At 48.2% G+C, this 26322-nt stretch overlaps 1 protein-coding gene across 1 annotated transcript; it reads left to right on the top strand.

Moving 5' to 3' along the window:
- Window positions 1-1876: 1876 nt before the first annotated feature.
- ITM2C (integral membrane protein 2C) lies at window positions 1877-26322 on the top strand. Its single transcript, XM_017825576.1, has 6 exons — window positions 1877-2027; window positions 16209-16346; window positions 18298-18486; window positions 18787-18897; window positions 22534-22684; window positions 23937-26322. Exons 1-6 carry the CDS (start codon window positions 1914-1916, stop codon window positions 24026-24028), a joined length of 795 nt encoding a protein of 264 aa, XP_017681065.1. The 5' UTR covers window positions 1877-1913; the 3' UTR covers window positions 24029-26322.

Here is a 26322-nt window from a genome sequence, read left to right as displayed (position 1 = left end):
AGTCTTGCATATTTGATCAATACTGCTCTCCACTTAGAACAGTTGTGCTCTGGAGAAGACCCATGTTGATTCAGCAGTTGACAGGCCAGCACCTGAGCCACTGTCACTGCTGCCTGGTGCTGTGCTGCTGCCTTGGCATGGTGTGATGCTGCCTTTCAGTCTATTTGCCTCTGAGAAAATCAATAGACTAGTTCTGTCAGGAGGTCTATGCTTATTTCCCTCAGTCTCTGTCACAAATGACCTAAATATTAGCATAGGATTCTTTGCTCTCCTGACTGCAGGATTGTCCCACCAATCCCACAGACAGACTGATTGGGGATGGAGGGTTGGAGGCATGTTCGCCATAAATGGAAAGAGCAAACCCCAGCTTTATACAACTTCTGCTTGTCAACTGAAGATTTTCGTGTCAGGCTTCTCTACTGTTTATCAGATGTATTGAAAGACTGCATATCACTTTTCCCCAGCTGCATCCTGGCTTTAGATTTCCTCTCTGGGGTGAGAGCTGCCCAGTGGACCACTGGACTGGAGACAAAGGAGGTAACACAGCGTTTCTGGTGCAAAGAGCTGTAGCCAAACCACCTAAAAAGGGCAGGGCCCAGTCTGTGCCTGAGAGTGCCCAAGAGGGTAGAAAACAGGATAACCTGGTGGTTCAAGAGGACTGGGGCACAAGGATTTCTGCCCCTTTGCTCCTGTTCTGGACATTTGGAAATGCAGCCCTTTATCTCTGTGTGAGATAAAACTTGCAATTCCAATGTAACTTTTACCCGCAGGTTGGGATGCTGGGAGGACCACAGGGCTCCAGATATTGAACAGTGGCAAGTCAGCACTATGAGCAATTGTTGTTGTGAGTCAACATTGAATCCCTGCCAGAGATGCCTTTTGCAAATAAAATTTAGCACTAATTTATCAATGGGTAAGTTTAAAACATGATGTAAACTACTCAGTACATAATGAATCCTTCTGGATCAGAAGAAAATGCTCATAATGACTTTATTGAAAATAAATACTATGTTTAAGGGGACCAAATCAATGTAAGGGTATTGCTGTGTTTATCCACTCATAAGCTTGCTCCTTTCCTTACTACCGGTGGCTGATAGAGAGGGTTTTGTTAATGGTTTTTTTTCCCGTTTTGTTACCTTAACAAAACTGTCCACATGTATTCTTTAGCCTTGATTCCTGCTGTTCAGAGAGCCTTCGTGTCCACAGACACAGTTCTGCTTCTCAGCCGGCATCCAGTGGCACAAGACCAGAATCAGTGGCAGAAAAGCAACCCCCCCCAAAATTCCCTTCTGCATGCCACACACTGCTTCTGTCAGACAGGGCGTTTTCTAGAACCCTGTTCCCATGGTGAACGCAGTTCATCTCTTCTGCTGCCCAGAGCTGACCCTGGGGGAGAGACCACCTGAAGCGCTCTCAGATTCTGGTCTTGAGACAAAGAGCAGCTGGGTTTTCGGAGCTTTCCCCAGAGTAACTTCTGCTCTCTGTGTGCACTTCAGCTCCAGGCTGATGCACCTTCAGGCTTGGGGGTGGGGTGGGGGGGGTGTGCTTAGTTTTGTTTTATTTGTTTTACTTGTTTTATTTTGTGGTTTTTTTCCTCTTCGCTGGCGCGATTTCAGCAGTGCCGATGGCAGTACTCTGGTGCCGCACCCACAGCCGTTGTTCGGGGGCTGCCGCTGCACCCGCCGTGTCCCGCACCGAAGGCCGTCCCAGTGAGGACCGGCTGTGGCTCCGGGGGCCGAGGAAGGGGCGGCCCCGGGGGTGCTGCTGGCAAGCAGGTCCTTAAGGTCGGGGTTCGGCCGGGCCGGCCCCGCGGGCGCGGCGGAGCTCAAGGGCCGGGCGGGGCGCGGCTCCTCCCCGGGGCGGGGCCGGGCCGGGGCCAGCGGCGGCGGCGCGGGCGGCGGCGGAGCGGGGCCATGGTGAAGATCGGCGTCCAGCAGCCGCCGGCGGCGCTCAAGCCGGACAAGGAGAAGGAGAAGGCGGCGGGGGGCGATGGGGCGGCGGGCGCGGTGCTGCTGCCCCCGAGTGCCGTGAGTGGGGCGGGGCGGGGGGAAGCGGCGGCGTGTGTGGGGCTGGTGCGGAGAGGCACCGAGACAAGTGGGCGATCCAAGCGGGGGGGTTCGTGGGCAGACGGAGTTTGGAGAAGTGGGGAGCGAATGGGGCAGGGCAGCGGCGCCGCTGCCATCCTTGGGCGCCGGAGGGTGCGGACAGTGGCATCCGAACTCATCCCTCTGGGTGGTTTGGCCTCGAGGAATTATGTTTGGGATTGGGTCATACGTGGGTGGCTTAGGGTTGGCATGGAGAAGAGGCAAGAGGGGCAAAGTGGATGGTGCTGGAGGATGATGAGAAGCAAAGGACTAAGAGCACACACAGCCCCCTAGATGCTTTACAGATGGGAGTTGACATGGTGATGTTGAGCTGCTCTGCTGACTTCAGGTGGTGGATGACAGAGGGGAACAAGCACTCACCTATGCCTGTGGAGGCTGGGATCCTGACAGGCTCAAGGGGAATGAAGGTGCTGGGCATCCCTTGCAGGTGCAGAGCATGGTTGGGGCCTTGGGGTGGAGTTGTGTGAGTCCTGTCCAGACTGTGAGTCATGGGCAGGTGCTGTTGGGCAGGGCTGGACACCTGCCAGGGGTGGTACAGTCAGTGCCCCTCGAAGACTGGAAGGTGAAATGGGCACTGTTATGTTTGGCTGGGAGTTGACTGTTTCTGGAGTCTCTTGTGGCAGAGAACCCCCAGCTTGGCAGCTCTGCTGCCAATGTGGACCCACGGGTAAATACCACACTGTGCAGTGTGAAGGGTGTTGTCCTGAGACAGGCCTGACCCACAGCATAAAGTCTGCCTTGTTATGGTGCTTCCATTTCAGAGGAGGAGACTTAAATGGTGTTTCTGTATTCCTCATAAATGCCTCAGGATGTGTGTGCAGTTTGATCATTTATTGAACCCTACCATCTCCCTGACTCAAAAAATGATGGGGGAGCTGCAGTTCTGCTCTGTTCCTGCAGCAGTGCAGAATGTCCCTCCTCATATGCCTCTCTGAGTGAGTGGGAATTACCAGTCCAGGAGAGCTGCTCTTCAGCAGGGCTTTCTGGAGACTGCTCAGTTCTGCAGAGAGTTCAGGGAATCACATCCTTATGATCTCTCATGTCACGCACAGATGTGCTCACAGCTCTGGCTGTGCTGTCAGGGTCTGAATGTGCTCAGCCCATCATGGTTGCATTATTAATCTAGCACATAGGAGCTGTATAGAGACCTGTAATGGGGGAACGTGGCCAGCTGTGGTCTCCTAGTGATTTCCTGACTTTATGTTGCCTAATTATAAACCAAGGTTTATTCCTGCCTTTGATGTCCAGCCCTGGAAGTTGGCTGTCACACTGGACTTCCAGCTCATTCTGCCATTAAACCATTTCTGCAGCTGGGAACTCAGTTCTTCTGCTGATCCTGCATGAGTTCAGGCAGGATTTGTCTTCTTCTCATGAGCACTGTGAGAAAAGGAGTTTAAAAAGGAATGAAATAAAAGGAACAGAAGCTTATTTCTATCATTAGTGCTGCCAGATCCCAACAATCAAAATTATTCTGATTCAGGTCCTGCCAGATGAATGAAATTGGCTTACATAGCAAATCACGAATTTTGGATTCTTTTTGTTGCCTTGGGCCTTTCTCTGACTCCTGGGAGTCATGGTGGTGTTCTTTTAAGCTCACATGAGCTACAAAAGAACTTAAAAACATGGATTTAGAACAAAGACTCTTCAGCAGTCTCTTAATTCCAGCAGACATGTATGAACATCAACATAAGGCCCATGAAATAAGGGCAGGAGTGGTTTGCAGTAAGTCAGTGCAGCATGAGTGTGTCCAGGGAGCAGCACATCCCCTGACATCAGGTGGCCTTTTCCTGATGCTGTTTTTCAGGTTATGACACTGGATTCTTTGGTGTAGTTTGTACTTAGCTGGACTGAGGGGATGTTTATTAAACACCCAACTTGTGGGGTTGGGTTTTCCATAGCAGGGCTTTCTTGCCATGCTTGCCTTCGTGCTGCCAATAAATTCTGACTGTGTGTGTCTCTAGCTGCCTTGCAGCAAAATGGCATTGGTGACATGTGAGCAAGATGCTCTGCATTCCTTTCCTCTTAACTTCAATCCCAGTGATAGGAGCCAGAGCTGGGAAATGATTCGGGGGCAGCTTCCACAGCCCGTGAATTTTGGCAAGTGCTCCATGAATGCAAAGATGCAGCAGCAGGAAGATGTCTGTGATGCTAATGTGTCCTGAAAAGTAGTAGGTGAGGAGTCCTGACAGCAGGCTTGTATGTGCTGAGCCTTGTTTCTCCCCTGTGCAGCTCAGTTTGAATTGCAAAGAATTTTAGCTCTTGTCATAAAAATCTACATAATTCTGAAGCTGTTGCAACATTTTAAGGGCTTATAAAAGAAACAGTCTTCTTGTTACTATTAGTAGAGCTGCAGGGATGTAGCAGCCTTGAGCAGAAGGCAGTTTGAGGTTATGTAGCCAGTAAAATAACTTGTTGTGTTCATTGGAAAATTGTTTTTTCAGATGCAAAGTAGTATTCAGTGAGTTTTAATTGAACTCCAGATTTACAATCTGAAATGGAAATAAATACATATCCTGTGTCTTTAACTGCTCTTGGAAGTATGGTCCTTGCAATTGTGATGGATGTTGAAATCCACAGGAACCAAGTAAAACTGATGGCTGGAGCCTCTCCAGTCAGAATTTGGGTTGGGGTTTTTTTGGTTTTTTGGCTGATTTCTTGTGAACCCCTCTAGCCCTAGCAAGTTATTCAGCAGAGACAGTGCAAGAGCCAGAGGAGAAGGGGTTTCATTAAAATCTGCTGCTTCACCAGGTGTAAATGATAAGTGTTGGAGGGAGGAGGCGCCTCCCATCCCTCTCACTGGGAGCTCAGCAGACACTGACTGCGGGCTCTGCCCAGCGCTCTGTGCTGCTGGCCCAGGGTGGATCCCACCTTATCCAACGCTGCAGCACCGGGATGGTTCACAGTCAGTGGGAATCTGTGTGATCCAGAAACCTTTGGGGAGGGAAAGTAGAGAGCAAAACCTGTTGTCCTGCCTCTGGGAAGGGCTGTGCTGAGACAGCACGTGCAGCCGCGTTTGTCTCCAGCTTTCCAGCAGGATGAACGTCGAGGGCAGGACAGTGTCTGCTCAGCCCGTGGCTCAGGTCTGGCTGCTGGGAGAGAAGGGCTTTACAGGCGAAGCAGGAGACTGGGAGAGCTCTTTCTGTACCCACAGGCCTGGCAAGCCTGCTGGAAACACCTTGGCAGTGGCTCATAGGCACATAGTGGTGTCTGCTGGGTGCGGCTGATGTTCTGCTCTTGGTTGGTTGCAGTAATACCAGGCTTTGGTTTTGTGCTTTTCATCCCATCCACACATTCACAAAGACTTGACAAGACTCAGTGGTCTTTGGATCACACCCTTCCTGGTTGTATGGAAAAGTTTCCCACAAGGATCTTCTTGCTGCCTGGCACTGGATCCATCCAACCCTTCTGTCTCTCTGTGTGGTCTCTTTGTAGGCTGCACCTCAAGATGACTGTCTGGTGGGTGTCTCAGCCTCCTGGCTGCAGGGCCACCCTCCCTTGGGGGGCTGACGACTGAGCTGCCCCAGCCCTCTCTTTGCTGCCAGCCCTGGGCTGCAGCAGCAGCTCCCACACTGAGTGAGGTTGCCCTGTTTAGTACAAATAGCAGGAGAAAACCCTGAAGTTCATGGGGAGCATTTTCCCTCTGGTGCCCAGGAACATCTCTTTGCTGTGACTGCCACTGCGAAACTCCCCAGCAGGGAGCAGGTCTGCCGTGGATGTGGAGCTCTTAGCAGAGATAGGGTGTCTTGATGCTGGGGCTGTTGCTATGTCCCTGCTCCCCTGCCTTTCCCAATGCTCTGGTGAGCACAGTGAGCTGGGACTGGTTTGCACCTGCCTGAGCAAGCCCAGGAGGATGAGTGCTTCATGGTGGCAGCAGATCGAAGCAGGGCAAGCAGCAGTGCCACTGCTGGCCTTCCCAGGGGTACCAGTGCATCTTGAACAGTGATGCTCCAGAGCTGGATTCCAGCCCAGGTGGCAGGTGGGGGAGCAGTGGCTCTTGCTGGGCACGTGAAGCAGTCACACCAGCTCGTGGAAGCTGTCGAGCCAACACAGTGCTGGGTTTTGTGATCGACTTTCTTGCAGGATGCTGTGAGGTGGAAGACACATGGCAAGGGAAGGGGATGTGAGAAAAAGTCTTTTAAACGGGGATTTTCACAAAGCAAGCTGTAAATTCAGAGAGAAGGAGAAAAACCAGCTGGCAGCGATGTGGATGGATTAAGCTCATTGACATGTTTGCAGGCTTGAGTCCAGGCTTGATGTGCTTGAGCTGTGGGTGTTCTCACAATGTTAAGGGCTTGATTTAGGAGTCTGAATATGGCAGATCCTAATTTGAAGAAGCAGCCTCCTGTAACATAAGGTATTCCTGGCCTTTGCCCAACCTTCCTGTATCCATGTGGGCTGAAGTGATGACTTCTTTTTGTGTCCTTTATAGAGTCGTCAGCTTAAAAAGAAGCATTGTCATTGGTTCTTGGTTCTCTATGGTTTGGGGATGCCTTGGAAGCAGAGGGAAAAGGAAAAAAAAAATGTCTCTGGACCTTACAGGATCTGCTGTAATGAAATACTAGACTTGAGTATCTTAACAGACTCTGGACATGAATATTTGATATTCCAGCTGAGCATGACAAAGGATCTGGCTAAAACTGGCAGAGGGATTGGGACAGAGAATGTCTGTTCCGAGCAGAAATGTTATAAATGCAGTTGAATTTTGAAACATGGAGCTGTCTTTCACCAGAAAGATGTAGACTGAAGAACTGGAGACGGAGAAACTTGTAATGTCTGTCTAGAGGTGAGTGTTCTTCCAAAGCTGGGGGAGAGCCAAAGCCAGTGCAGCTTTGCATGGAGGTGCTCTTTACACGGGAAGAACTTGTTGTGTTTACCTGCTTTCGGCCCAATATTGTTTTTTTTTTTTTGTTTTGACAAAACACAGAAAACCAAGAAATACCTTTAAAAAGCAGTGTTCCAAAGGGTACCGATGAGCCAAAAGCAAGTACAAGACGTAAGCTTTGCTGCATACACTGCACGTGTCCCATCTGTAGGAAGGAGCCCGCCATGCTCAACTGGCAGGAACCCTGTGCTGTGCAGTGATAAGACAGTTCTGGTTTCACCCTGTTGTTGCACCTTGCTGCTCGCTGGCTGTCTGGGAAGAGGTGGCCTGGCAGGTGTGTGAGGCTGCTCAGAGCAGCTTAGCACTCTGGCCAGGTCTGGAGAGATGGAGTATCTAGGGAGGATGAGGTGTTTGTGCTACCAAATCTTTGCTCATTAACAGGTTTACAGGAGATGGAACAGGCATTTTCACTTCTGGACAGGTATTTTCTTCCCAAGTGGTGTGTAGGAACCTAGGCATGTTTTGGGTTTTTTAATGCCAGTGTTGCCATTTGAAGGAAGACAATGTGAGGGTGTTGGGTATTTTAACTCATCTCTCTGCACTTGATGCCCTACCTTTGAAGTCAGTTTGAACAACAAAGAGAAGGGTAAATTTGCCTCCTCTCTCTTGCTGTTGTTCAACTAGACACCATTTCTTTGTGGTGAATTTTTAAGCGTAGGATTGACTGTCAGAGTTTTCCTACGCTGTTGCTGGGAGAGATAATCACTGTCAGTGTTCTGAAAGGGAGCAGCGACTTCATTTTATGGTGTGACACTGTATAAGTCCTGATTTTCAGGGAAGAGGCAAATGCTGTAACCTGAAATGTGATTCCTTGTTAAGGTGATTCAGCTTGCACTCCAGGAAACTCTGGACTCTGATCCCTCTGCTCAGAGTGAACAGTACAGATTTGCAGCTGTGGTTCCCTTTCTTGTCTGAAGAACCAGCAGAAGGCAATACCTTGGCTGTTCCAGCTCATAAGCGTTTTGGGCATGGCTGTGCCCTCCTTTCTAACAGCCTTTTGGGAATCAGTCACATCTAGAAGGAAGAGTGCAGTGGGACAGTGATGGCTTAACTGGCCACAGCCACATCAGCAGTACTTGGCTTGCTCTTGGTAGGACCCAACGTGGCTAATTTGACCATCTCTGCCTGCCTGACTGTAGAAGCTCAGAAGTGGGTGCTGTAATTTTTTTTTGCACCCCAAAACCTTCCAGACGTGGAGCTCCTTGGGGGAAGCAGTGGTTAGAGCACAGTGGTAGTGTTCAAGGGAGTCCTGTGCCCAGCTGTTGCTCTGCTCTGGTGCTTCATCCAAAGCCATTACTAATATTGAAAAACTGCAGGTGAAATCGTACGAAATCTTTTGATGTGCCTTTTCCTTGTCACGTTTTCTGCTTTCAAATGCATTGAGACAGCACCTAGTCCTTTGCATATCTTGCAAAATCAGCCTCCAGCTCTCTTGGCTTGTGCCCAGGGCTCCCTGACTGGCATTTACAGGTTGGAACGGGGGTTTGTTTAATGTTTAATGGCACTGTCATGCCATGGGACAGCTCGTCCCTTTAGTGGGGCTGCTTCTTCCCAGGCCCCACATGAAGGTGGAAGCAAGACTGGTTTTTGTAGCAGCTTCTCTGCCCTTCACCTGGGAGGAGAAGGAAGACTTAGCTGCACCAGGAAAAAACCTGAAAACTGTTGGCATTTCCTTACCTCAGTGTTCCTCAATATTTTTGGCATTTGTTAAAGGTCTTTTAAGGAGGCAGGTATCTGCCCACCTGAATATGTCTTTACCTTTGAATCCAGTCTCTCTTTAACTTCACCAGCCTCTCGATTTAAGAGCTTCCCCTGTTCCCAGAGCAGCCACTCTGCTTCGCTCTTGCTTGAGCTGCCTTTTGTCTTTAATGGTTTTGAGACTCAGTGCCAAAGCTTAACCTCCATTCTTCTCCTAGAGAAAATTCCTGTTATTTTAATGTCACCTCCCACTTCAGGGGTGCAAAAAAACCCCCAAACAGCCCTGGCCTTCACATGGCTGTGCTTGCTCCTTCCCTCTTCCCAGGTGCTCCAGAGCCTTTAGCTGTGGTGTTGGAGCTGTTCCGTGGCAGGGACTGATTTTCCCCATCGTCACAGTGAGTGTTATTGGATTTCTGGAAATCAGGCCATGTTTATCAGACTCTGTATTTTGGCAGTCAGGCTGTTAAATGCCCAGGTTGGGATGTTTATTTGTCACTTCATAACAGCTGTTTATTTTCTCTCTGCCTGCCTGTCTGTTCAGTGTGACACTCAGGGCTTTAGCCATGTGCCTGGTAAGAATAGCCTTATTTTTACAAGGGGCTTTGTTGGCTCTGCGAGTGGTCTAAATGGCTTTACTCCTGGGAAAGAGGAGAGGGAGGCTGGAATCATTCCAACTGGAAGTTGTTGTGCCTCTGCCAAAAAAAAAAAAAATAAAAAAAAAATGTATGGAAATGAATTCCTCACCCCTGTGCAAAGAGGGAAGAGGAGCCCCTTAGTTCCAGAAAGGGATGGAAAAAGGAGAAGAGAGGGGCATTTATATCTCTCTTGCTGATGAGGGAGAAGGAAAATATGATTGCTGAGTGCTTAGGTCCCACATGCTAGGCTGCGTTTTTAACACCCTGCTGTCTTTGTCATATAGCAACAAAGCTGGGGGGTTTAATTAGCCAGTGGTTGGTTTTGATATTCTAATTTCCAGCGCTGCAAAGTGACTCCCGAGGCAGGTGGCTTTGTTGGTAGTCATGTGCTACGGTGTCATTTAAGGGTGTGATTAGATTCATTTATTGCAACCTTTTTGCCTTTGGCTGTGATAGTCTCTTAATTACAGGTTTGGTTTAGGTTTTTTTTGCTTCCAGGCATCTTTTGAGTCCAAAAGCCATGAGTTGTATTCTCCGTGGAAGGCCTGCACAGGCACTGCTCAAATACTGTATGCAGGGACTTTGGTTGCCTTGGAAACTGTGTTCCATATATATGTGTGTGTGTGTGTGTGTGTGTGTGTATTTCTCTCTGTCCATGCATGAACACGTTGTTTCCTTTTCTGACCTAGAGCACCAGAAATGCTCTTCAGCCTGGAAGGACTCTTTCTTCCAGGTATGGGATCCTTCAGAGGCCTCTCTTTGCTAGTGCAGAGCATTGACCCCTGTGGCTCTGCCAGGGCATTGGCACAGGCACTCCTTCCTTCTTGATATCACCTGGTATTTCTCCTCATTTTGCTCCCTCTCCTCTCTCCAAGCATAGCTGCTCTTGAGGACAGGACTCACTTTTTGTTCATCTGGCAAAAGAACCTTTTTTGGAGTGTTGGAGGTGCTTTGGTGGATGCCAGGATGAACTGCCTTTGCTGTCATGCTTTCTCTCTCTCTATTCATTTCCCTCATCTCGTCCTTTGTCTGCCTTTTCCCTGTGTTTAGTCCCTCACTTTCCATCTCCAGAGTGATCGCTTGGCAAGGGCTCCAGTCTGGACCCCTGGCTGGCCATCCCAGATTGTTCTGGCCATCCCTGAGGGCTCTTCACCACTGAGCCCCCATGTGTCTGAACTCCTAAGTATGGGAGTAGTTGTTTCTGGATTTCTTTACCCTACGATTTATCCCACCAAGTCTCCAGTGCTTTTTATGGAGCAGAGTAGTGGCAGTAAGCACCTGCAGGTAGTAGGGATGCTGCCTGTGGAGTAGGTGGATGAGAAGGCTTTGCTTTGTGTGGAGGAAGAGCAGTCTGTGTTGGTGCAGAGACAGGAGTTGCTTTCCCAAGAGGTGACGCTCCAAGCCAAGCCAGCACATGGGAGGAGAGGTCAGTGCATTCCAGCTTATGCCAACTGTGGCAGCACTGCAGTTGGCTGTGGGGTTTTTCCACTTGAAGTCAGTGGAGGTGCCATTATTGCAAGTCCTTACATTTTGTGAAGCAGTAACTGATTTTGCTGTGAATGTGGGACTTAATGTGCTGGAGTTACAGACCTTGAACTGATTTTTTTCTTGTACCAGAGTCCATATTGGCCTTTGGTTACCAGAAATGAGAAAAACAGCACGTTAAGTTAGATTTTGTGATGTGAGTATCTCAAGTTTTGAGCCTGCATCCTTTGAGGGAGCCGTGGCAGTGTCTAGTTATGTCAGTACATCTAACATTGAGAACTCAGGCTGCTGCTTCCTTGAAACCAGCAACATCCCAGAGGGGGATGACATACTTTGCTGCCTTTCAGAGAGCATCCTCTCCAAACCACATCCCTTTGCATCGCATTGCTCTGCATCGCCTTTCTCTCCTCATTTGTCAGTCATCAAAATCACATCTACTATTTTTAGTCACCCCATGCTTCTTTTCGTGTTGGGGGTGTATATTTAAGGCACTTGTCCCTGTTTGTCAGGCCCTGCGACACCTAAAATGAAAGATTTCAAACCTGTGTTTTTCAGAAATGCGGGAAAAATGGTGTGTGGAGGACTTGGAGCTGTTTCCAAAGCTGAAGAAGCAGAAAAAGGCCAAGAGCTGAGCCCATCTCTGCTGAGGTGGGGTGTGACTTGGGAGGCATCAAGGCATGGCATGACACCTCTAATTTTCTCACTTCTGTTTTCTTCAGCAAGGGTGATAAAGGCGCAATAGAGTGACATTTCTATTTTTACAACCTTCTGCTGTACGAATAACAAATATCAAAGGCCACGCCTTCCCGGGTATGGTTCTTGCCACCAGCTCCTGCTGGTGGTGTGTGTCCAAAGGCTCGGTGCCATGAGGCCGGGAGGGTTTGCTCGGCAGGAGGTGCCCTCAGCAGTGCCTGGTAGCTGTTGGTGGTTTCCCTTCTCTGACTCACTGGGCCCTTTGAACTTGATTTCCTTACCTTGGACCAGACACTGTGCCTGTATAGCACAGCCAGGCTTCTGTTCCCCATCCCCTTGTAGGAGTGATGTTCCACAGTGATTCAGTGCCAAATAGGGGTGACAGGACACTGGACATTTTCATCATGTCCTGAGAAAGACCTGAAATTCTGAAGAAAATCCGCGAAGACTGAATTAGTACTTTTTCCCCCCTCAGGCTACTTTCAAGCCTTTTCTACCAAATGGTCTGTATCATCACTCCATCCTCTGCCATCTGGGTATCTGCTACCTGTGCTCTGTCCCTGCAAGCCAGCAGGGCACTGAGTCGTGGTGAAGAGCCTGTTTTATCCAGGGGAAGGAATTCCTTTTTATACTCCAGTATCCTGTCTGCTGCCAGGCACGGAGTTGAGTGTCTGAATGCAATCATGCCTGCAAACTGGAGCCAAGTCAGCGTGTCTGGTTGCTCAGGCATCTGTGTGCAGCTGCCTCTGTCTCTTCCCAGTGGGATGAAGTATTAGCAGGATAATGCGTGGCAAAAAAACAAGATGTGGACCCACATCCTTGAGAGGTGGGTGCTTTCCCCCATTGCCTATGTGGAGGAAGAGCGAGCTGGTTGCACAGAGGAAGGTGCTCTGCCCTCTGCCTCTCTGTTTCTCCACTGGAAAGGGAGCTGGCCCAGCCCTTTCTGTAGGGTCAGCAAAGTGGCAGCTTCCACTGCCTGTGCCATCAGTGAAGCATGTGGTGGTGCCAAGAAAAAGGGAGCAAAGAAAGGATCATTGTATGGAGTGGCAGCATTTTCCTTCCCTGAAGTGAAGAGTGGGTTACTGCAGAGCTGTGCATCCTCCCCGTGTAAGCATCTTTAGTGTCAGGTCTGTGGACATTGTGCCACTGCTGTTGCTTTTCCAGCTGCTCATTCATGGAGAAGCAAATGAATGTTTGTCTTCTGCACAGCCCAGAGAGGGGAGGGAGGGCCTAATGTTGATTTTTGTGTAAAAAATGCCCATCTGTTGCATTGTTGTGTTTAAAACTATGAAAAGAGGAAAGCCCATTTGCCCAACTGAAATACTTGTCCCTGCCTCTGCCCAGGGATGGTTTTGACCTCAACCTTTCCCATTCCTCTTGGCCAAAAAAACCCCAGGCTTGATGAAGGCAGAAAATTAGTAGAATGGTTTGTTGCAAGCAGTGTGTCTGGTTAATGAATTATTCTGGAATATTGTCAAACGTCTGGTGAACATACAGCATTTCTATGTGTTAGTATTTTGATCTGCTCTTCAGGAAAACCCTGCTCAGAATCTGACTGTTTTCCCCCACCACCAGAATTCATGGAGTCTGTCACTGCTGCCAGATCCTCCAAGTCTGCCGTGTGGCACGACTGCGGTGCACGGTTTGGTTTGCTGGCTAGTCCTGGGGGTCTTTCTGCCAGAGATGACATTCCTGCAGCTTGCTGCTGGGACCACCTGCTTCTCTTTATGATAAGGTTGGCTTAGGGGAAAAAACTGCTCCCTTGCTGGGAAGCCAGGCATTCCTACAGCAAAAACTGATGGAAATCAGCTGTGATGGATTTCCTGTTTTGTAAAATACCCATATTTCCACTGCAGGGAGCAGCGATCCCATGGGAAGGAGGTGCGTTGTGGCATGAGCAGGGCAGCAGCCTGTGGAAGAAGCTTCTTGGATTTTTCCAGCCTGGTGGAGATTTGTTATCCTGGGTGAAGTGCTGTTAAAGCAGGTTGTGTGCTGGCTGTCAGCACTGAGAACGCCTCCAGCCTGGAGCAGAGGCACAGACTAACATAGCTGCTTTTAAATTGTAATTTACTTGTATTGACAAAGGCTGGTGGCCTTTTCATCTGCTGGGCTGGGGGATGGAGATGCATACTTTAGTGAGGGTTTTCCAGATGATTTTTGTGCAGTATTTTGCAGGACTGTGGTTAACTGTTCCTCTTGGCCTGGCTGGCAGTATTTTTAACCTCGCTGCCTTAATTTCTGCTCCATCAGAATGCTTGCCGTTGATTTTTTTTCTTTCCTCCCTTAGAATTTGAATTTTTGTTTGAGATTTTTTTCCCCCAAGTGTTTAGTAACTTCTCCCAGGGCAAAGCTCTGCTTTGCTTCTCCCACCTTCTCCCAAAATGCAAAGCTTGGGCATTTTTCCTAAAGCCAGAAATGTTTTGTATGGAGCAGAACTCATCTCCTTTGGCAGTGAGAGAAGGGATGTCTCTGTGTCTTTGGTTGTGCAAAGAACAAAGAGCTGCTCTAGCAAATAGTAAATCATGGAAGGCTTATTCTCCCCCTCCCTACCTTCTTCAAACACAGCTTTTCCTTTTAGTGGGAGTATTTTTTTCCCCTTTGAGTTGCCGTGCCCTCATGAACCTTCTCTCCAAGCCCTCCATGGAGTTAGCACTTGCAGCTCACTGAGGAAGGGAGCAGTGAGCCAGTGATCACAACAACCTGGCACCTTTTGGATATGGTTCACTTGCAGACATTAAACATTTTCTCAACCTTGCTTCAGTGTCAGTAGCAGGAGATCTCGTTCCTCTTCACCCCCACTGTCTGCACTCTTTCTCTGATGACAAGTGTCTAGGAGAGCTGTTTTTGTGAAACACTTGACATCTAGCATGACTTTTGTGTCCTAGCAGTTCATGTCAGAGAGCCTTTAAACTTCCTCTAGTAATGTGATTTTTTTGTTTCTTTTATTCTGTTCTTTGTGGCTTGTCACAGTTGCTGCCCCTTGTCTGCAGAAGGAGAGAAAGGGAAAGATTGGAAGTAAACTTAAAATATGATGTTTTTCAGCTTGCTCATCCCTTTATTTGCTGAAGGAGCAGCAGCAAACTAATTACATTGGTTCTTCAGTGTAGGGAGCTGGCAGTGAGCAGAAGTGATGTGGGTCTTTCAACGGATGGGATGAAGGAGAAATAAAGACAGATTAATTTCTTCTGGAGGTGTGCTGGAGTTGTAGCTACCTCAGAGCAATTTGGTCTTTGCAGTTACCAGTCTGAATGTGGCTAGGGAAAAAAAAGTCATGCTGGCTGGGAGTGGAGCAGGTAGCAGGTAGCAGAAGGGCTCCAGGATCCTAACTCTGCCCCTGTTTTATGCCTCGATGGAGGCAGGGGAGGGAGGGAATCCCTACCTGGCAGGGTCCCCATGAGGGCATCAGTGGTGCTGGTGTGACCTGGTTTTGGGGCAGGAATGATGCCTCCAAGGCTGGGACTGAACTGCTGTTCTCACAAGGGCTGCTCCAAGATAGGGAAAGGGGAAAAAGGTGTTTGCTGCCAGCTCTGCTAGGCAGAGCTGGTCTGATGCCACCAGAGGGTGGCAGGGACCCAGGGACATCTCTCCTTGGGGCTTCAGCACCTGCACCACCCACAGGGTTTTGGTCATAGTGCCCTGGAGAAACATCTCTTCCTTTAAGAAGTGATGGATCTTAGAGAGACTGTTGCTCACTGTTAAATCTGTTGTTCACTGTTCCTCCTGTTCATACTGATCTCTGACTAGCCATGGAGGGAGTGTCTTTCCAATCAGACATGCCTGTGAACTGCACAGAGGGAGTTAATCTGCAAGAGCCCTCTCTGGTGCCTCTCTCCCCTTCCTGCCTGCTCAGCTGAGGGCAGCTTTCTGTGTGGAAACTGGGGCATCTCTGAACCAGCTTCTTTCATCTGCTTCTGAAAGGCCTTACATCCTCCTGCTTAACATTTTGAAGGGTTATTTTGGTAGTAAAAACAAGAACATCATAGGTTGGGGTGAGTGGTCTCCCAGGAAGTAACCGTGCCTTTGCAAGGCCCTCCCTTTTCAAGGCTGTAACAAAGTGAGCTGGCTACTGTCTGTATGGATTGGGCTGCACTCTATAAAGGACAGATATGTTTTATTTTGATGTTTTGTTCATGCTCCTGGAAGGTGTGCTGGAATGTGCTTGAAAATGAAGTTGAGATCAGCACATCTAGTTGTGTCGGCTCACCCCAGCAGGGCCAGGAGGTAACTCTCCGGGACCAGTAACTTCCACCCCAGAAATTTCCACTGAGAAATTCTGCCAAAAGTGGCAGCATTTCAACAAATATTTTTGAGTATAAATACATAAATGCTGTTACATTCAGTAGCCAGGAACTCTTAGTTCCCGATTTTCTTTTTTTTGTTTGTTTTGTTTTGTTAATCTTTATCGCCCACTGAAACAAAGCTTGGCTTTGTTCTGAGCAGTCAGTGGGGAGCAGAGTATACGTGTATGTGTGTATGTTCTCACACAGATATGTTTATATATAGATATATATAGATATATATACCTGGAGTGCGGGGGGGGACACACAAAATGCACAAGTGTTTTGCTGTTGCCAGATGTGAAGTTGTTTTGCCAGACACTTCCTTTCTTCATTGCACACCACAAACCCATGTGTGGCCTTTGCATTAAAGACAGTTGGTTTTCTGCCCCCTTGCAGCAGCAGGTGACAGTGCTGTGGTTTTTCCTGGCAGGAGGAGCCGGCTCCAGCCGTGCAGGGCCGGAGGTCATCGCTCAGCGGGGTGTGTTACCTGACCATGGGCCTCCTCGTGCTGCTACTGGGGCTGGTCTTTGCGTCGATGTACGTGTACAGATACTTCTTCATCACCCAGGTAGGAGAGAGTTGGGAAGGGCTTTTGGCTCATCAGACGAGCTGCTCCAGCCTTTGGAAGATGTGGTGCTGGGTTTTTTTGTCTTGCACAGACAAGACATTTCTAAAGTGGTAGGCTCAGGCTCGCCTTCATCCCCACTGCCAGGAAGGGCAGTCTGAAAGATTTCAAAAATCTTCTTCTTCCCCTCCCTTTTGGCTTTGTTTTGCCCCTTTTGTTTTTTAACTCCATAAAACTATGCTACCAGTTCTACCTTTTAAACCTAGTCACTGCTGTCAGGGGCAGGCGGCCTGAAAGCATGGCTTGTTGTGAGAGGAGAGCAAGCCTGGAGAGAGCAAGGGGAGAGTACAGGCAAAGGAACAGCTTTTTGCAGTAGGCTCTGTAGGCTTTAGCACAGCAAAACTCTGTAGGTGTAACAAAAATAGGTGCTGCTATTAATAAAGCAAGCAGAGAAGTAAAAAGTAAGTGAGAAATGGTACAGAACATGAGCACTCAACCTCCATTAAATTCAGCACCTTTTCTACCCCATAGTCTTTGCAAAGCCTGGCTTGCTTGAGGCGCTGGGCTGGCAGCATTGTGGTGGGTCAGAATAGAGGGAATGAGACAGGGCAGAGCTGCTTTTTAGGGAGGAAACTGCTGAGCTGTAGCTTGCTGAGAGCGTAGCCAAGAAACTCCAAAGCACTGATTTGCACTGAAGCCCTTGCTCTGCTATGGAGTGGCTGTTAGTGAATGAGTTCTCCCAGGACCGCTGCTGCCTTCATCTCTGTAGCCAGCACTTATCCTCTCAGCAATGTAGTCTTTTTATATACTCCTTTCTCCATAAATTTCCTTGCTGTCAAATTAATTAGCAGTCTTTGTCTCAAGACTCATCAGCGCTTTATTGCCTGTTCCTATTTATACCTGATCTGGATGCCCTGTGGCAGCTGTAGGGCTGCTCTGCCGTGGCACACACTGCTGTGTCACTGTGATCACACCCTATTGGAGGGCTTTTGGTGCGGCCGCTTCCTTATGATAAGAAGCTCTGGCACTGAGGGGAAGTTATCAGCCCAGTTATAGACAGCACTCAGTCCATCCCCCAGTCAGTAACCCACCTTGGGCCGTGCTGCATGGCTCTGAGGGACGCCCACCAGTCTGCTTGGGGCCACCTGCTGTCACCCCAACTGCCTGTCTGGGATACCAAGTGGCAGCTTTTATCCAGTCACAATGGGAAAGCCCATTCAGCGTGGTCAGAGAGGCTTTGGAGACCAAGGCAACAAGGCCTTCATGTCTCAGTCTCTCATGGCTGCTGTTGTCCCTGTGATCCTCATGTTCTACCTTGATCACTCACCCTGCATTAGCTTTCTTGCCCATACCTTGTGCTTCTGGAGAATCATAGAATGGTTTGGGTTGGAAGGAACCTTAAAGATCATCTAATTCCAACTGCACTGTCAAGGGCAGGAACATGTTTCACTAGACCAGGTTGCTCAGAGAGCAGCAGCTCCTGTTTTGCTGTGAGGCAAAGCCACTTTGTTTTGCTGCATTTGCCACATCCAAGCTACAAGTGCCTTTAGAAATTATGCTCTGCTCCCCCCAGCCTTTTATGGCTTCTGTAGAAAAATGCAGTTACTGGAAGCCATGGCTATGGAGGGACACGAACAGTCTGTTTAGGAAATTTCAGAGCCTGCAGGCTGTCAGTTTGCCTTTCTGAATTACTCCTTGTGAAATCCCAGAGGCAATTCTTTATTCTTTTTGGACCTGGCTAGCATGAAGTGAGATGTGGTCATGTCACAAGGGTGTTTTGCACTGTCCTGATTGAGGACATTTTCTGGTAAAAAGACTGATCTTGGAATACCTTCAAGCATCTGTTTTACCCGGAGTGTTTTACCCAGAAGGGATGCGTTTTTTTCCCGTGTTTGCTGTATCTGGGTGTGGGATGTGGCAGTGTTGTACCCCTGCCTGGGTCTTGTCCCCACAGCTGCCCCGTGAGAGCGTGTTCCACTGCGGTGTCCTCTACGAAGACTCGCTGTACTCGCCGTTCAAAGGGCAGCTGGAACTGCACGAAGACGTCAAGATTTACATTGAGGACAACTACGAGCAAATCAATGTCCCAGTGCCCCAGTTTGGAGGGAGTGACCCTGCGGATATCATCCATGATTTCCAGAGAGTAAGGAGCTCTTGGGGGCATAGCATGGGGCTGAACTGGGTGCACCAGCACTGTGGTCGTGGACTGGTGCTGTCACTGTTGTCACATAGGTATATGGTTTTCTTATTAATGAGCTGCCCTCCTACCCAAGGCCCTCTCTGTGTTTTTCCAACCTGTTTGACTTGCTTGGTAGGGAGGTCCTTAGACGGGTTTGTTTAAAGCAGTTTCCTGTCTTCCCTGAACTCCCTCTTTTCACCCATTTTCACAGTCACATTTCATTGCGAAGGGCTCAATTCCTTACCCTCTGTGCTTGGAACGCAGGGTCTGACAGCTTACCATGACATAACACTGGATAAATGCTACGTCATCGAGCTGAACACCACGATCGTGATGCCTCCTCGCAACCTGTGGGAGCTGCTGGTCAACGTGAAGGTACAGCTGCAGTCCTGCTTGTTATGCATGCTTTCCTTGAGTTGGCTCGTGGGTGCCAGCTGGAAGCTCATGGGAAATCAAAACTGCTGTATCTGAGGAAGTTAGCCTTGGCCCTGACAGAACTGAGTCTGCATGTAGAGTGAAGGCTTCAGCACGTTTAGCTGAAATACTGATTTTGCAGACAGCACAGTAACACTGGCACGGTGATCAACCTGACTGGGGAGACACAGAGAAGCTGTAGATTCCTTCACTGTGGTGGTCACTGATTGTAGAAATCAAGGGAAAAAAAGAAAAAATTTCCTCCTGTCGCTCCTGCCACGGTTACCACTGTGGTTTGCCAATTGCAGATCTCTCTGTCCTTTGGGGAGTAACAGGCCGTCAGCTTTCACCCCTTTTTGGGGGGATTCTGTGCTGCTCTCCCTGCTGTGCTGAAGCACTGGATGTGGGCTCGTGCAGTTGTGCTCACAACCAGCACTAAGCGGGTTTAGTACCAGTGGTTTTGTTCAGTTCATAAGCCTATGCTGCCATTGCAGTGACTGAAAGCAGCTGTCTTAAAATGGAGTACTCCTTAATCTTAACAGCAGGAAGAAAGCACAGGATTTTTCAGAGTGTAGAAAGTACATAAATGTTTCAGTCTTCCTGCAGGTAAAGCAAGGCACTGAGCCTGGGTCTTTTATCCATTCTGTGAGGGTCTGTTTAAAAGAAAGGGAAAGAAACCAAATGGAACTGTTACTCTTTCTTAAATTCCCTTTGCTCACTTGCTGCTATATGTGGTGTAATGAACTCCGGAGGATTAAGCTCAGAGACAAACAGTTATGCCTGGAGAGATGCCTGATCTCCAGTCCTTGTCAAACTCCCAGTTTGTTTCCTAGCAGTCCTCAGTTTCATGCACTGTGACCATCTGGCAAATGTGCTGGAAACCCCGCTGGGGTACAACACACATTTACTGACAGCTCTCTCCAAACCTGTCACAGCTTCTGACCATGGCAGGTGACCAATCCCTGGGGCAGAGGGAAATGGAAAAGGCAGGATTACACAAGATGACAGAAAAACCCCCCAGAGATTGGGAATGCTGCTCACATCCTAAAATAACAGATATAAACTCACAGTCAATGAAAATGATGGATGATCATTGAATTTAAAAAGAGGATAACAAATAAAATGTTCTTATGTGCTTGAAGAGCCCAAAGCAGGTGTGGGTTTAAATAACTTCCTGATTATTGATATTGGCAGATATCCAGTCTGTCTGTGGAGGTTTTATCATGCACCTTAGAGACATTGTTTTAAAGTGTTTAGGTTGGTGTTGAGCTCAGAAAACATTTTTCACCATGAGGACAGTGAAGTAGTAGAACAGGTTGTCCAGGGAGGTTATGCTGCCTCCTTGAAATCCTTGAAGGTTTTCAGGACCAGATGGGATAAAGCCCTCAGGTCCCTACCCAGCTAAATCATCCTGTAAGCCTGTGATCTTCATGGCCACAGGTGGGGCCTAGCAGAGAGGTCGAATTCCCTCCTGCTGCAGAGCCCTTCGTGACCTTTATGACTTGCCCTGCTGCTCAGAAGTGCTCCTCTTTGGATGCTGGATGAGCTGTGTTGGTCCTTGGACTTGGAGACTTTAGCTTTCTCTGCATCTCTGAATCCAGTCAAGTCCCTAATGAATAAGACTACTTTCAGATGAAACTTTAGTTTTGGAGCTTTTCAGTACTGCAGTCCTGTGTCTAGGGCCAAACCTCAGTCCAGAAATAATACAGGTAGTTTCCTCCAGCAGACTGGGGCAGCACAGGGGGTCGGTGCCTGTCCTCTGCCCTTTCCTCCCTGGGCAGCCTCATGCCAGGGTGCCCCTTTGCAGTGTGGCTGCCATATGCCCTGTGCCTGCTCTGCAGTCCCTGCTGTGTATGGGAATAGCTGTGCCAAACCTCACTCAGACCCTAATGTATGCATTCCCAGGCCTCTTCTGTCTGATTTTATGCCTGTAAATGGCAGCTCTGCTGCTTCTTGCAGGCTTTATTCTGTACGGGTGTGACAGTTCAGTGAACAGGCCTGATCAGTGTCTGAGATAAAAGGATGGAGGAATGCTCCCCCTGTGCAGCAGCAGGAAGTTGGAGGTGACCCAGTTAAATGATGGATGATGCATACCCTTTGCAGAACACAGGATGCTCAGAGCTTTAGCTTTCTTAAAATTCTTGGCAGGGAATTGAAGGTATCGTCCTTGTTGCACAAGGGGAAGTGATGATTCCCACCTCACCTGCCACAGCTATTTCAATCCAAAACAGTGAAGAAAATGGATCGTGTGCCTGTGTCTGTCTCTCTGAGCCCTCTTGCTGGGTCATGGATATGGCAAATCCTGTACCCCAGCCCTGGCTGTTTCATGACAGCTCATACCAGTAACTGCACGTATTGCATGGCCTCTCCTGCCTCCACCCCCTGAGAATCAATAATTGAATTTCTTGCAGAACTGTTGTGTTAGTGTAGTACAAACTTCCACTAATAGTCTAATCCTGCAGTGTTAGGGGACAGCTTTATCGATCCACTAGGCTGTGCCAGCCCAGCAGCACAACACCAAGTTCAGATAGTGTGTTTCCAGTTTCTCTGTGGAAATAACCCCTCCTGGGGTGGAAAGTGAAGAGTTTGTATTTGAAATGGTGCTGCTGTTCCTTGTTTCTCATCTTGATTATACTTATATTGGCCTCAGGTCTGACAATTGTTTTATTTCTTTGACTTTCTTAAGCACTAGGGACCAGAAGTGAGTCTTTGCTTCATGGCCTACTTACCATCTAGTCTGCTCCCAAGTGCCCCCCAGCCCAAGCAGCACTGGTAACGCAACTGTTTGTTGCCACAGTGATGCAACAAATGCCCTGAGAACCTGGGAATCAGTGTGCAGGGAGTCTCTAGTGCTGAAAGAGGTGGCCTCTGTCCCTGGGGTGTTCCCAGGTACCCCATTTTTCCATCCCCCCATGGCTTTCTGCTGTATACCCCCACCAGGCACCCCAGTCATCACCCTGGTCTTCATAGTGGCCTCCACCTCAACAGCAGAGACGTCGCTGTCCCAGATGTTCCTGTGGCAATGGAAGTACGCTGAGAGCTCGCTTTCCCTCTAAATGTGGTGCCTGTGGCCCATCTCTCCCTATTCCTGTGTGCAGGAAGGGCAGGACATCATTGTGGCTGTGCTGAATGGACCAGGGAGGAGGCAGAAATGTTGGAATCTGAGTAAGGCTGGTGGTTTTGGGTTTTGCCCTTTGAAGTAAATGGAAAATGCCCATTTCAGTGGAGTTCCTGGCAATTTGGTTGGGCTTTGATCCCCCTCCAGATGGGTTTGTTGTACTCTCAGGGTTTCAATGTTGTGCATCCTGCTTTAAAATTTGGGTTAGTTTATAACAGGGTTGATCCTACATTGACTTAATCCCCTACATGAACATTCCATTTTTGGACCTAATCTGTTTTATGTGCCCTGTGCACAGGACAGTTCACTGCACAGACAGGGAAACGTTAACTGGCCTCAGTAAAGAGGAGTTTGAGCCTTCCAGCAGTGAATTTTCTGCACTTTGATTGCCCTTGGCGCTCTGTGCGAAACAGTTGTGTTCGATGAGGAGATTGTGGCAGTGTTCGTGCTTTATCCTGGTGGAAACTGTGTCATTTCAGAAAGGGACATACCTGCCTCAGACATACATCATCCAGGAGGAGATGATTGCCACCGAGCACATCAGTGACATGGAGCAGCTCGGCTCCTTCATCTACCGCCTGTGCAGCGGCAAGGAGACCTACCGGCTGAAGCGGCGGAGCGTGCGGAAACGTGAGAGCCTTGCCTTCTCCTCACTCAGCTTTCCCCCCCGTCACAATCATATTTTGGCTGGTTTAGCCATGCTGACCTCTTCATGGCAAGAAGGGGGTCTCTCTGTGGGTGTAAGCTTTTGGGGTGTTTCTCATCCAGTTCGTCTAAACCCAAATCTGGGATGACGCTGCTGTGGGTGGTGCTGACTGCTGTGTTTCTCTTGCCTGTCAGCCTGGTAGAAACACTGGGAGAATGGTTGCAGGAGCCAGCAATTCATTTATATGTGGACTCCTGGGGCTGAACTAATAGTGGTGCTGTTGGGAACCATTTGGGAAATTTCCCTAATGGAGGTTCCCACTTCATGGCAGCTATTTGGAGCAGATTAGATCAGCAAATTGCCTTTAATTAATTGCTAATAATATGGAAAACATTATGAAGAGGGAGCACTGGACTGTGTTAAAATGATTTTATGGAAATCAGCAATATGGATCTTATATACAAATGGTAATATTGCTGCAAAAAGCTCCTTAATATCAGTACTTGTGTTTATTTGTTTTTAGATACTGGTGTAAAGGCTCACCTGAAAAATGAACCTATAGTCAGTGTGGATTTGGGTCTCTGGGGAAGCTGCAGGGTGCAGAAGTCACCATGGCTATAGTTCATGGTGCTTTCCCAGCAGGAGCTGCTCTGATGTGCAGGAGCTGCTGGAACACTGACTGTTGGTCTCATGGAGCCCTGGCACAGTCCTGGTTGTCATCAGGGCACCACTGGGTTTGCTATAAGAGTGGAGTAGCTGCCTGGCAGAGCTGCCCAGAGTTGAGGTTCTGCAGTTAAAGGGCATGGGGAAGTACTGCTTGCTTTCCATAGGGGCTGAGGCCATAGCAGGATCAGTGTGTGCAGGGATATAAACAGCCGGAGGGGAAGTGGCTATGTTTTAAGCCCTCCTTGGCTGCATTCAGGGCTGTGCTCTGTACCAGCCTGTGGCTTCTGCTGGTTTCTTCAGGCTTTCTGGTCTCTGATATAACACTGAGATGCTGTCAGCTGAAACCAGCTGTTTCCAGCCCATGACAGCTCTTAATACAGGACTATGGCCCAGAGAACATGGTTATTCTTGCTAAGACCAGATAATGTTGCTTTCCATATGGGCTGTGTTTTTCCTGCCTTTCAGTGTTCTGCAGTTTTATCCCATCTGCTTTCCTTCCCCTCCTTGCTTCAGTTCCTAGAGATTATCATCTGTTGAATCTCCTCTCTCCTCTCTTTAAATCACTTCTAGGTATCAATCGACGTGAGGCTGGAAACTGCCATCATATTCGTCACTTTGAAAACACTTTTGTGGTCGAAACTGTTATCTGCCAAAAGTCATGAAGCCACTCTCCAGATGTAACCTTCCGTGGCTTTGCTTGCACACACATGCACACACATGCTCTCAGCCCCCTCTTTAGACATGGTAATCTGGCTACTTTTTATACTGCCCTTTGGCTTGTGCAGCTCTAACCTCTTGGGTCCACTGGGTCCTCTCTCCCTGCTACCTACCTGAGACATTTGCTGGGCTTAAATTTACACAGTGGTCAAAGATAGCCTAGGAGTAGATGCAGTTTTTTCCGCACACCACAGGATGGGAGTCTCTTTTAGGGGCAGATTTGGGTAGAAGGGATGGCTGAGAAATAGGAGCACTGGAAATAGGTGACTTTTTTCTGCCTCAGCAGTTTCAGGCTGGAGTAGTGCTCTGAGGCTGCCTTGGCACCAGGACAGGGGGTGTATGAACAGGGAGGATTGCCACTTTGATACTGATGTAATGACCTAAAATCTGTAACCAGATGCTCTTAGGAAAAGAATAGTTGTGACGCTACAGAAGCAATTTGGAAAGCTCAGCAGAGCTTTCCAAACCATGCTGTGGTGGTCCCAGCTTGCTGTGTGCTGTCCCCTCGAAGACCAGATTTTCACACATTGAAAGCCACTGCTATGTGTTGTTTTTGTGACTGACTCCTGCACTCACCTGTCACCACATCTCCTCCTGAACGTGGCTGAGTGTGACCCACTGAGCAATGCAAGGTGTCCTGAAGGGTGTTCAGGTTTGGCAGGAGCAAGGCCAGTGAGGAGGGCTGGGGCTGACACAAATGACACAGCATGCCCCACTGTCCAGCCACAAAGCAGAGGGTGAAGTGCAAGGCTCTGTAGCCCTTTCTCCAACACACAGTTGCAGTTGCTGTGGGTCCTGGGCAGATCTGCTGTCACTTTGCCTGAGTAAACAGAGGTGTATCTTTTGATGCAAAGTGCCAAAGCCCCACTGATGTGCCATCTATAGGCTGTGGCTGCAGGTGGAGCCCCGTCTGTCCTGGCCAACTCTGTGTGCTTGAGAGGGTGAGCTGTGTTCACACAGGTCTGTCTTCCTGCATTGTCGAGATCCCATCTGTGTGTGGATGGGCTGCCATGCCCACATACGAAGCGTCAGCAGCAGAACTGGGAGTTACTGGCAAGTGGAGAAGCAGATTTTTTGAATCTTTTTTTTTAACAGTGTGTCTTCTTGTATAACTCTTCTGATGAAAGCTGTTTTGATAGTAATTACTATAATCCAGCTGTATATCACATTATCTGCAGGCACCATTGTAATACAGATATTGATACAAGGCTAGATTCAGCTGATCAATATACTGCAGAAAAACTGTGTGAACAAAACTGCATTTCTATTGATCATCAGACAGAAGAATTGCAGAGTAATTAAATATTCTTCCCTCTCTTCCATAAATGTAGTTAAAACTAATTAGGTTCTTGAAATGCAGGCAGTTTTTTGGCTTGAAAGAATGGGGTGAGTTTCAACTTGGCACATTCTTGTTAATTGGTTTCCAGCAAATCTGGACTTGTTCACCATCTGTTAAAATGAGCTTGTTGTTTTAGAAGAGGAAGGATAAAGCAAATGCAAGTACAATCATTAACTCAGCAGAACCAAAAAAAAAGTGAATATACTTTAAACTTTTAAGTAGTAATACTATGAATTAATTATGTGAAAACAAAACAGGATCTCAGAATGGTCATGCAGTGCAATAGGAATTAGTATATCCTTAGAGGCTGAGAATTTATTTTTTTATATAAACATGAAGTTTTAAGTAGTGGAGGATGACACATTGGTTTCATTCTGCTTTAAGCTTGATGTAAAATGAAGAATTACGTGCACTTCATGCAGGTTGGTAAGGAAGGTTTCCCACTGCCAGAGGGGTGTTTACTTCTCTAGCATTGTGTTTTTCTAGTGATGACTTGCTGTTTGCCCCAGCCTTTAATTGCCAAGAAGATGACAAGAATTGGGTCAGAAAATTGGTTCACTTAATGGAAGTGCTGCAAACTGGTAAATTTAAGCTCTGCGTTTCTCTTCATTTCTAGAAACCTAAGCCTGCACTCAGGTGAGCATACAGACCTTTTTCCCCTTCCTTCTGATTCTGCATGATTTAACTGGTCATTGAATATGCTAACTCTGTGCAACCCCCCAGCTGTAAGGGCAAACCTCAGTTCTTTAAGGTGAACTCATGTGGTCACTGTTTCATAGGATGAGAATGCAGTTGTCTAGAAAGAAAACATAAGATGCTTTGTATATTTTGTCTGGTAGGACTCTTACTTCTTAGGAAAAACCCGTGGGATAATAAAATCTTTTACCTCTGATATGTAAA

The sequence above is a fragment of the Lepidothrix coronata genome, unplaced genomic scaffold (genome assembly GCF_001604755.1).
Source record: "Lepidothrix coronata isolate B3197 unplaced genomic scaffold, Lepidothrix_coronata-1.0 Scaffold120, whole genome shotgun sequence".
Taxonomy (NCBI): domain Eukaryota; kingdom Metazoa; phylum Chordata; class Aves; order Passeriformes; family Pipridae; genus Lepidothrix; species Lepidothrix coronata.
This window is presented reverse-complemented; position numbering and strand designations above follow the sequence as displayed.